The sequence below is a fragment of the Formica exsecta genome, unplaced genomic scaffold (genome assembly GCF_003651465.1).
Source record: "Formica exsecta isolate Colony F162 unplaced genomic scaffold, ASM365146v1 scaffold21, whole genome shotgun sequence".
In the NCBI taxonomy this organism is placed as follows: domain Eukaryota; kingdom Metazoa; phylum Arthropoda; class Insecta; order Hymenoptera; family Formicidae; genus Formica; species Formica exsecta.
In genome coordinates this window covers 2129378-2141983 of record NW_021849398.1, presented here as the reverse complement: position 1 = coordinate 2141983, position 12606 = coordinate 2129378, and the positions used below count along the sequence as shown (strand labels likewise).

Below are 12606 nucleotides of genomic sequence, written 5' to 3'. Positions count from 1 at the left end.
AGAGTTGTCGTTACTCTATTCTCTTTTTCTCGCGCGATTGATAATCGGAGCAATCTCGTCTCGTTCGAGGAAACCGTCTACGCGTTGGTCTGCGCGTCTCGAGAGTACCTATCACTTTCGCGCTCTTGGCCACTCGATGAGAATCGCGAGATACGAAACTGTGTCCCTTCCCGCGAACACTGAACTCGATGTACGCGGAACTTTTTGCAAAGAGCGCGTGTCGCGCGAGTCCTCACCTCGAAGAGAGTCAAAAGCGGACGCTCTCTTGTCGTAGCACGGAGCGTTCAATGTCCTCTCCCCACAGTTGTCTGATAGCCGCACCAGTTGATTCACGTCTCACTCGCAAGAGTATAACACATAGACAGAGAGGGTCGACCGTCGTCGCGGGCGAGCCGTCACGTGAGCTCGAAGACGCGTGCGAAATTGACGCGAGATCGAATGTTTCCGATGTCGGCGACAACGAGCGACGATAACACCGGGTGACGGGTCAGCGACATGCGAACTCTGTGGTCCTCTTTGGCGCGATATATCACACGCGTGTAAAAAAAAAAAAAAATCGGCGACGCGCCGAAAACAAGAGTACGACGAGAGAGACGAAGGCGGTATAATAAACTACTATACGAGCGACACGAGATCTCGACTGAGCTCAGAGTAACGAGAAACACGTCTGTACTCTTCGAGGTCTGGCGTGGTAATGATTCTGTGCTTTCGCAGTCACTCGGTCCGCACGTTCTGCCTCGCGGCAGCACAACCGGCTCTTCCCTTACTCCGCTCCGCTCGCGCGGTCGATTGGTCGAACGGTGGGGACACGTGCGCGCGCAACTCTCGTGGCGAGAAATAAAGCGGCTTGGGTGAGGGTAGTCGATTTACTCCGGGGTGGGGTGCGTACGCGCGCGCGGGGAGCGTGACAATACATTGTCTGCTCCTCGGACGTCGCGAGAGAGTGAGCTCCGTTTTGAACGCCAATATTTACCGCAATCATGCGTTTGCAGTCACCAGATCCACGACGCGTCCAGTCTACTCGACATGAATAATATATTTTTCAAACATTCGTTATATAAGGGAGATCGATGCGATTGATAACATTTTGGACGAAATTAAAATTATATACATATATAAAATTTACGATAAAACAAAACGAAAAAATTGTTCAAATTTAAAACGTAAAATTACTACTTCTTATCGAAATTAGATAGATGTAAATAATTTTTTTCCTATAAAATATATCGCGTACATTCTTCTCATATCGAGATATTTGTCGTTACGTGCCTTATGACATTTGATAGACGAGGGCGACTCGTCCCGCGCTTGGAAGACGCAAGTGCATTTCTGCGCGGCGACACAATCTTGGACAGAGCGTGTAGCACGTAGCAATGGGATCTCGACGAGGGAGAGAGTGAGAGGCCACGCACACTACCGGGGCCGTAAAGGCGCGTATGACATTCAACCGCAACTGCGCAGTTTATGCGATCAAGTGCGACCTTTGGACGGGGGTGGGATTTGCGACCGCCAATCGAAATCGCTTGCGTTATCAAAAAAAAAAAAAAAAAAAAAAAAAAAAAAAGAGAAAAAGTTAAACTCTCGGAGAAGTTGAAAAAGTTAAATGAAATTTTCGTTCGTTTTTATTAGATTTTATTGGAATTTTAATATCGCGATATTCTTTTTTCTTGGCAAATGAGTAGTTTCGATTCGTGTACAATGATGAAATAGATGTGTGAGTCATCGATATTAATGACAAATATTATTGTGACAATATCGTCGATAATAATTAAACTGTCTCCGTTTATACTCTCTCCGACGATTATAATAGACGCTCGGGTGATAACGAGCATCGTGTCAAAGATTAACTCGAATCGTTCGAATGATTACATGCGGAGTTAATGAGCTCGTACTTATAATTAATTAGGAACAGATGAGCGAAACGGACATGAACGGAACTCACGCTTAATTTCCCGATAATTTGTGACGACGCAAACGATATTCACGACGATAAATATATATATATATATATCGCAGAGCGTTAAATTTTTTTTTGTTTGTACAGCCAATGAATGGATGAACAGAGAGAAACAAAAACGCACAATATGTTCCTATTGCGCGCGCTGATTCACGATGCGGCGGTCAGGCACACACGTACACATACATAAACGCATACACACACAGTAAGCTACAGAGTGCGACTATATAAATAAATATGAGCATATTGGTTTGCGCGCGTACTTGCACAATCTGCGTGAAAAACGGGATCCCGCATTCAACGCGAATCACGAAAGAAACTCATACCATTAATATTATTCTTTTTGTTGTACATACAATTCACGTAATATTCGCCGAATTTTATAAATTATATATTCTCCGACGAAACGCAATCGCATTACAGAAACGAAAGCGTATTCGTATCCGTATTGAAAGCGTATTGTATGTATCCTTCGAAAAATTCTTCTCGATATTTACATATCTGATTTTAGCACTTATAATACACAGCACCGCGCGTTTAACTCGAATAAGACTGGCGTACAATCCAAATCGCGGAAGAATCGAGTGCACTTCACCCCTACGAATTTCCACTCACTGAATTGCATAACGTAAGCACAAGAGACGTGCATTCACGCGCGCGTTAAACAGTCTCGAGAGCGTAAACGTGCGCGCCACTTGAATCGATGGACGATCGAGGTCTCTTCGCGGTATGTATATACGTGCTTCTGGATATGTGTGTGTGTGTGTGTGTGTGTGTGTGCACAGGCAAGAGAAGGGAGAGAGAGAGATTAAAGCTAGGAGTGGAGACGCGTAGGGAGAGATATTGTCATTGGATATCAGATGCGGGAGTTAAAGGCCAGGTGAATCTCGGCGCGTCGGGGATGACGTTACAGAGAGATGACATTACCACTATAGATCGTGGAAATCGGAGTCGATGTGCGAGCTGAGATGTGCGCGCGCGCGCGCCCGTAGGCCGTTCAACGTCGGAATGGCATGTCGGGCATCGATGGATCGATGCTTATATCAGCCGCGGCGCGATATGACACGCGAGTCAAGTGCACCGCCGGTGATAATTTTGCGCGCGCGAATTTCAACGGATCCTCTCGGGGCTCTCGACCGATGGATCGATACGCGTACGCTTATCGCGTGTCTCACGGGAATTATTTCTACGAAACCGATTGTCTTAATGTACGGGAAAGTAAAAAGGAGGCGACATCAGTAACGAGCGAATTGTTTGTGGCATCATTATAAGACAAGTCGATTCTCTTGGCGCAACGTTAAACTTTGTCGCGGGAGAGAACTTTGAAAAATATTTTCTGATATATTTTATGCGTGAAAGAGTAGACGTTATTTAAGCCGCGAGAAGAGATGAGAAAGGCGCGATTGGGAATTACGAAATGTTATATAATATGTGCAATATATCTTGACAGATTAGATTAAGATCGCTGTAGAAAATATACAAACGATTACATTATTGCTGCAAACAAATAATTGGGTGAAAAAAGGTTAAATAAATTATGAACTGCAGTAAACAATCAGAAAACTTGAAATCGTTAAGTTTGTCCTTAAACTTAATCTTCATTTTCTTCAATATATACGTTTCGACAAGATGCGTCTTATCAAGCTTTTGATAAGCGGTTTCAATCAATATCCGAGCAAAATGGCCCTTCAATAGATAATTCAGAGATAGTACGATTATACACATGAAATCATAACGGCGAAATTTCTGATTAAATTTTTCTTACGCATCACGCTTTCTTATCGACAAATTTCCGGCAAATAAATTTTATCGTCGATGATATCGATGGATTGTACCCATCTAATTATAACGAAATGTCAGTTTAATTACCTTCAGGATTCTCGAACCGACGATCGGAATCAATGTCGCAGGTGCTTGTCGTTGCTCTCGGTGATCAAGATTAACGATCCGCGAGTTTAGAGTCATAAAAAAAGGCTTCGGTAAAAGCAACCATATTCCTCTCTCTCTCTCTCTCTCTCTCTTTCTCCTATCTCTTCCACAACTCTGTCGTCTATCGTTTTATTTCGGCGGAAAGAACATCGCGCAACGCAACGCCAGTTGTATCGTCGGTTATACCGTCCCCGACGGCCGAGATTTAAAACCGGTAGCACCGTAGGACCAAGCTGTATATTTTTAGAACGACCGCCGCGGTCGCGTGGGCGGACGCTGGTCATCGGTCCGAGAATCCCCGCTACTTTGTTTCTCCAGCGCGTGTACCTTGATCACGATGATCCCGTCAGACTTATCGGCGTACTCCGCTGATGGTTATAGTTTGACAATGTAGGAAAAAATATATCTAGCAAAAACAAGAGAGAGAGAGAGAGAGAGAGAGAGAGAGAAATTGCGCGCATTTCAAGGCTTAGCGATATTCCATTTTCGAGTAAGAGCTCGCTGTGATAATAAATTATAACGTGCGTGTAAGAGTTATCGTCGCGTCTGTTTGTAACTCTAAGCAAAGTACACTATATCTTCTCATCCCCCTGACGATAGAATTTCCACGCCTTGAAGATTTTCATTTCACATATCGTTAAAAGAAATGAATACTCCATCAATTATAACTGCGATGATTGAAAACTATTGGTTTAATAATATATATATATACATATATACGCAAAGATTCTGATAAATGCGTAAACTTTTAAAAGTCCAATTGTAATTCTAATCATTGTAATCGTTTTATGTAAACGAGATTTATATTTCACATTATGAGAAGCATGTTTATGTACTTACGTACCTGTTTAGAGAATATGTGTGTATGTATGTGTGTGTGTGTAATTCCTAAATCTATAATATATTTATTATATTTGTTCGATCAGCATGGAAACGCCGTAAGGAAGAAAGGTCTAAAGTTTAAGGTCTCCCGCGATTAACGAAGCGCCTTAATTATCGAGGTAATTACCGCGGCGGGGAAGAGTGTTATCGCTCGTCGCGCGACACGCGTCCACATGTTCGAGCGAGTTTCATGTTTCATGTCCCTTCGCAGTATTACGGACACGCTGTTGCCATCGCTTACAAGGTTAACGGCGAGAGAGTAGCATTATTAAACGCTCCCTGTAATGGGTGGCCGACAAGAAAGGAACTGTTCACCGCAATCATACACATACAAAAGAAAAAATTACTATTTTATTATTTTATATTTTTTGCATCGCAGCAACAAATAAACTTACTTCATAAATAATGCATGAAAATTGTTTGCGTTTCTCTCTCTCTCTCTCTCTCTCTCATCTTTTTTACACGGTTTAAAGTGGGACTAGAGCGTGGGAAACAACAGAAAAAAAACGCATGCTATAAGAATCACGTCCAAAAGATGACTCAACTTATCGGGTTGATGTTACGAATTGCGTGTCTTATCATTTTTATCGGGTCATTGGTACATTCACCCCTCGAGCAGTTCGTCGAACCAGATTTCGCGCACTCGTTTCTGTAAATATTAGACGTTTAAACAGCCACGAATATATCGGTAATATGTATCTCGCGGATACGTTACACCGCGGCCTCGTTCCATCCACGTGGCTGGTGATAACGGGCAAGAAAAAAGAAAAATAATAGGAAGCTAAAAACAATAGAGCCGGAAAATCGTGGGCACGCATCTCTTTCATGGTCATTCTTGACATCCGCTTGCGTTTTACATACAATGTTATTCAAGGATAATTATATTCAAATAAGAATATATAAGATTAACTTATCGGATATCATAAGTAAAATAAAGATAAAAAGAAATGCGCAAGATTCGGAGTCTTTCAACCAAATGCGTTTATATTGCACAGGACAAATAGTATTCACCTTATCGCTGATAACCGTTTTGAGAGATAGATAAATAAATAGAAACAAGGAGGACCGCGATAAACGACGTAGGTAAATAACTCAATGCGTAATTCTCATTCGTGCAAGTACAAGCTCGGCTACGTGTGTGTACGTACGGATTCATCGTGCAGCTGCAAAAGTACGACTAATATCAGTAATTTTGCAATTTTAAGCCGTCGCCTACGTGCTAACTGCCTGGAGTGAAAGAACTTGGTTCCGAGAACGTTCCGTAACGTTAGTCACGAAACCCTCGAGACACATTGATGCGCTTATTACGGTGATTTCCACGATAAGTGAATCCCAGTGTCAAAGGAGGAATTTGTACAGCCAATGAATGGATGAACAGAGAGAAACAAAAACGCACAATATGTTCCTATTGCGCGCGCTGATTCACGATGCGGCGGTCAGGCACACACGTACACATACATAAACGCATACACACACAGTAAGCTACAGAGTGCGACTATATAAATAAATATGAGCATATTGGTTTGCGCGCGTACTTGCACAATCTGCGTGAAAAACGGGATCCCGCATTCAACGCGAATCACGAAAGAAACTCATACCATTAATATTATTCTTTTTGTTGTACATACAATTCACGTAATATTCGCCGAATTTTATAAATTATATATTCTGCGACGAAACGCAATCGCATTACAGAAACGAAAGCGTATTCGTATCCGTATTGAAAGCGTATTGTATGTATCCTTCGAAAAATTCTTCTCGATATTTACATATCTGATTTTAGCACTTATAATACACAGCACCGCGCGTTTAACTCGAATAAGACTGGCGTACAATCCAAATCGCGGAAGAATCGAGTGCACTTCACCCCTACGAATTTCCACTCACTGAATTGCATAACGTAAGCACAAGAGACGTGCATTCACGCGCGCGTTAAACAGTCTCGAGAGCGTAAACGTGCGCGCCACTTGAATCGATGGACGATCGAGGTCTCTTCGCGGTATGTATATACGTGCTTCTGGATGTGTGTGTGTGTGTGTGTGTGTGTGTGTGCACACAGGCAAGAGAAGGGAGAGAGAGAGATTAAAGCTAGGAGTGGAGACGCGTAGGGAGAGATATTGTCATTGGATATCAGATGCGGGAGTTAAAGGCCAGGTGAATCTCGGCGCGTCGGGGATGACGTTACAGAGAGATGACATTACCACTATAGATCGTGGAAATCGGAGTCGATGTGCGAGCTGAGATGTGCGCGCGCGCGCGCCCGTAGGCCGTTCAACGTCGGAATGGCATGTCGGGCATCGATGGATCGATGCTTATATCAGCCGCGGCGCGATATGACACGCGAGTCAAGTGCACCGCCGGTGATAATTTTGCGCGCGCGAATTTCAACGGATCCTCTCGGGGCTCTCGACCGATGGATCGATACGCGTACGCTTATCGCGTGTCTCACGGGAATTATTTCTACGAAACCGATTGTCTTAATGTACGGGAAAGTAAAAAGGAGGCGACATCAGTAACGAGCGAATTGTTTGTGGCATCATTATAAGACAAGTCGATTCTCTTGGCGCAACGTTAAACTTTGTCGCGGGAGAGAACTTTGAAAAATATTTTCTGATATATTTTATGCGTGAAAGAGTAGACGTTATTTAAGCCGCGAGAAGAGATGAGAAAGGCGCGATTGGGAATTACGAAATGTTATATAATATGTGCAATATATCTTGACAGATTAGATTAAGATCGCTGTAGAAAATATACAAACGATTACATTATTGCTGCAAACAAATAATTGGGTGAAAAAAGGTTAAATAAATTATGAACTGCAGTAAACAATCAGAAAACTTGAAATCGTTAAGTTTGTCCTTAAACTTAATCTTCATTTTCTTCAATATATACGTTTCGACAAGATGCGTCTTATCAAGCTTTTGATAAGCGGTTTCAATCAATATCCGAGCAAAATGGCCCTTCAATAGATAATTCAGAGATAGTACGATTATACACATGAAATCATAACGGCGAAATTTCTGATTAAATTTTTCTTACGCATCACGCTTTCTTATCGACAAATTTCCGGCAAATAAATTTTATCGTCGATGATATCGATGGATTGTACCCATCTAATTATAACGAAATGTCAGTTTAATTACCTTCAGGATTCTCGAACCGACGATCGGAATCAATGTCGCAGGTGCTTGTCGTTGCTCTCGGTGATCAAGATTAACGATCCGCGAGTTTAGAGTCATAAAAAAAAAGGCTTCGGTAAAAGCAACCATATTCCTCTCTCTCTCTCTCTCTCTTTCTCCTATCTCTTCCACAACTCTGTCGTCTATCGTTTTATTTCGGCGGAAAGAACATCGCGCAACGCAACGCCAGTTGTATCGTCGGTTATACCGTCCCCGACGGCCGAGATTTAAAACCGGTAGCACCGTAGGACCAAGCTGTATATTTTTAGAACGACCGCCGCGGTCGCGTGGGCGGACGCTGGTCATCGGTCCGAGAATCCCCGCTACTTTGTTTCTCCAGCGCGTGTACCTTGATCACGATGATCCCGTCAGACTTATCGGCGTACTCCGCTGATGGTTATAGTTTGACAATGTAGGAAAAAATATATCTAGCAAAAACAAGAGAGAGAGAGAGAGAGAGAGAGAGAGAGAAATTGCGCGCATTTCAAGGCTTAGCGATATTCCATTTTCGAGTAAGAGCTCGCTGTGATAATAAATTATAACGTGCGTGTAAGAGTTATCGTCGCGTCTGTTTGTAACTCTAAGCAAAGTACACTATATCTTCTCATCCCCCTGACGATAGAATTTCCACGCCTTGAAGATTTTCATTTCACATATCGTTAAAGAAATGAATACTCCATCAATTATAACTGCGATGATTGAAAACTATTGGTTTAATAATATATATATATACATATATACGCAAAGATTCTGATAAATGCGTAAACTTTTAAAAGTCCAATTGTAATTCTAATCATTGTAATCGTTTTATGTAAACGAGATTTATATTTCACATTATGAGAAGCATGTTTATGTACTTACGTACCTGTTTAGAGAATATGTGTGTATGTGTGTGTGTGTGTAATTCATAAATCTATAATATATTTATTATATTTGTTCGATCAGCATGGAAACGCCGTAAGGAAGAAAGGTCTAAAGTTTAAGGTCTCCCGCGATTAACGAAGCGCCTTAATTATCGAGGTAATTACCGCGGCGGGGAAGAGTGTTATCGCTCGTCGCGCGACACGCGTCCACATGTTCGAGCGAGTTTCATGTTTCATGTCCCTTCGCAGTATTACGGACACGCTGTTGCCATCGCTTACAAGGTTAACGGCGAGAGAGTAGCATTATTAAACGCTCCCTGTAATGGGTGGCCGACAAGAAAGGAACTGTTCACCGCAATCATACACATACAAAAGAAAAAATTACTATTTTATTATTTTATATTTTTTGCATCGCAGCAACAAATAAACTTACTTCATAAATAATGCATGAAAATTGTTTGCGTTTCTCTCTCTCTCTCTCTCATCTTTTTTACACGGTTTAAAGTGGGACTAGAGCGTGGGAAACAACAGAAAAAAAACGCATGCTATAAGAATCACGTCCAAAAGATGACTCAACTTATCGGGTTGATGTTACGAATTGCGTGTCTTATCATTTTTATCGGGTCATTGGTACATTCACCCCTCGAGCAGTTCGTCGAACCAGATTTCGCGCACTCGTTTCTGTAAATATTAGACGTTTAAACAGCCACGAATATATCGGTAATATGTATCTCGCGGATACGTTACACCGCGGCCTCGTTCCATCCACGTGGCTGGTGATAACGGGCAAGAAAAAAGAAAAATAATAGGAAGCTAAAAACAATAGAGCCGGAAAATCGTGGGCACGCATCTCTTTCATGGTCATTCTTGACATCCGCTTGCGTTTTACATACAATGTTATTCAAGGATAATTATATTCAAATAAGAATATATAAGATTAACTTATCGGATATCATAAGTAAAATAAAGATAAAAAGAAATGCGCAAGATTCGGAGTCTTTCAACCAAATGCGTTTATATTGCACAGGACAAATAGTATTCACCTTATCGCTGATAACCGTTTTGAGAGATAGATAAATAAATAGAAACAAGGAGGACCGCGATAAACGACGTAGGTAAATAACTCAATGCGTAATTCTCATTCGTGCAAGTACAAGCTCGGCTACGTGTGTGTACGTACGGATTCATCGTGCAGCTGCAAAAGTACGACTAATATCAGTAATTTTGCAATTTTAAGCCGTCGCCTACGTGCTAACTGCCTGGAGTGAAAGAACTTGGTTCCGAGAACGTTCCGTAACGTTAGTCACGAAACCCTCGAGACACATTGATGCGCTTATTACGGTGATTTCCACGATAAGTGAATCCCAGTGTCAAAGGAGGAAGTCGCGGCGAATTTTAGTTTCTCGAGAAATGACCAAAATGTACGAAAAAGATTATATGTTATTCTTACGTTTGTCGCGCTTCGACGTGCAATTATCGCGTTACTTTTAAGGAGGAATTGGACAGATTAACTATGTCAAAAGTTAATAAATCTAATACATTTCGAGATTCATAAATTTTTGACATTGCACGAAGTGCACACATTAAATATAATTTAATCTCAAAATCGTAAGTATTTTTATTATCTTATATCAAAATAACTTCTTTATATAGTGACTGTACCACGAAAATTTTATAGTGACTGTACACAAAAATTCATGAAAATAACTTTAATTTTACAGGGCAAATTTTTAGTTTAATTCACAAATTAATTATTAATTTTATATTTTAAAAGGCTAAAAGTGCTTTATGTGCACAATGTCAAATTCATGAATTTTGAAATGTATTAGATTTATTAACTTTTGACATAGCTGATCCGTCAAGTTTCTTCTTAAAGCAGACAGTGAGAAATGACGTTTCTACTTTTAAAGGGAATGAAAGCACGCGTCGACATTGTTCGATTTAGCCAGAAATAGTGTAAGTTTCATGCAATATCGGCGAAGAAAGCTGTGAAAAGTAGTACAATAAAGGATCTCGTGAACAAGAGATTAATAAAATTGAAATAGAAAAAATTTGCTTTATGTAACAAAGAAGCCTTTTTATTATATATGCGTATCAACAAATGATATGATAGTCGGACACGAATGATGGATCGTAAGGCCGGAACTTCGCGAGGGTGTTTGCGGATGTGGTAACGAAATCGTCACTCTTTAGCCGCAAGGTTTCTTGTCTACCGCGTTCTTGCGGTCTTCTAAGAGACGGCGGAGCCGTGAACCGTCACGATAAATATCGAACGTAGTTATGATCGTGGACGAGGTCTCTGCGCAAAATCCGTTTTTATCGCGGTTCGATTGCCCGGCTACGTTTTTATACACACGACGAGACGAGCTTAATAAACGTTTCGGGACAATTTTGGTTTTTCTCCTGATGCTGATGCTGTTTCAATTTTACGCACGACGGCTGAGCTTGATTTACGTGTCTTACAACCTGTTATTGACAAATACGTTCGTAACGTTAAACGCTGCGACAATAAAGAACGATGCGCACCCATTCGATAAAATATACGAATTGCTAAAATATTTGCAAGAGACGAGCAAAAAATGTCGGATTGCACACAATCAAACGGACAATAATTGACTGAGTACTCACAGCGATGCACGGATAAGCATGTAATACGCAGCCACATATATATGTTGCATTTGAGGATAAGTATTTACTGCCAGCTATAATTAAGATGTAATAAAGCCGCGACACAAGATATTATATCATTATCGATTAATTATAACGCGATAAAATGCAGATATTATAATATCTGCATTTCTGGTCTTCTTATATTACCGACACACAACATTATATAGCACACAACATTATTAATACATTTACGTCGCATCACTAGTAAAGACTTTTTTTTTATTCCTTTCTTTCGTAAAATGTGAAATACACTTTAAATAGTTTCACTATTATATAACACTCTCTTCGAAGGAACTTCGCATAACTATTCGATGACAAAATCGACCGTAAAATCAATGACAGAATCGTGACGTAAAATATTTTTTTGGAAAATGTCCAGTAAAGGAATTTTCTAACATATATGCATAATATTATATATATAAAATTATATATATATATATATATATATATATATATATATATATATAATATATCAATCTTACCTGCTTTTTTTTTCTCTGACGTGGTAACCGCGATAAGCCGGTGACTTGGAACTTTTACCGTAGCCGCAAGTCTTACTACAATTGAAAATGACGTTGTTCTGGAACACAAAATTAAGACACGCATGACAAAGCCGTGTTTTCGAATGGTAATTTTGATAAAAGGGGCACATGATTTCTATATACAATGTATATAAAGCGAATAAAAATATATACATATATATATTTCTTTTTTGCGTTATTGTTCCATCGTATATACGAAGAAGAAATCACAAATAATTTTTTCTAATTGGTCTCTCGCTTACGATTCGAATAATGATGCAATTCTTAGAAATAGCTTTGCAAACGATACGTGCTATCATATACCGGATCAAACTGCGGTTTTTATGCACATATCAACTTTTATACGTGTATATCACGCGTTTCTATTTTTAAAATTTTACTTATTCCGGGGAAAAAAAGTCGGAATAAATTACATTTTTTTGTCTTTTAATATCTGTAATTTTTTTCTTTACATTCACAAATCGCATTTACTTCTCTCTTTCTCTCTCTCTCTTTCTCTTTCTCTCTCTCTCTCTCTCTCTCTCTTTTTCTATGTCGATTTCTCTCACGCACGCACTTTTTTATTCACTCTCTGTTTCTATTTT

The 12606-nt window shown here is 40.3% G+C and overlaps 1 protein-coding gene across 1 annotated transcript in view; it reads right to left on the bottom strand.

The window, feature by feature from the left end:
• The window catches only part of LOC115234841, a 72204-nt gene that overhangs the window by 29587 nt on the left and 30011 nt on the right, over positions 1–12606 (bottom strand). Inside the window, exon 3 of the mRNA XM_029806189.1 lies at positions 11963–12060. Coding sequence (XP_029662049.1) covers positions 11963–12060 — 98 coding nt within the window. The remainder of the gene's footprint in view (positions 1–11962; positions 12061–12606) is intronic.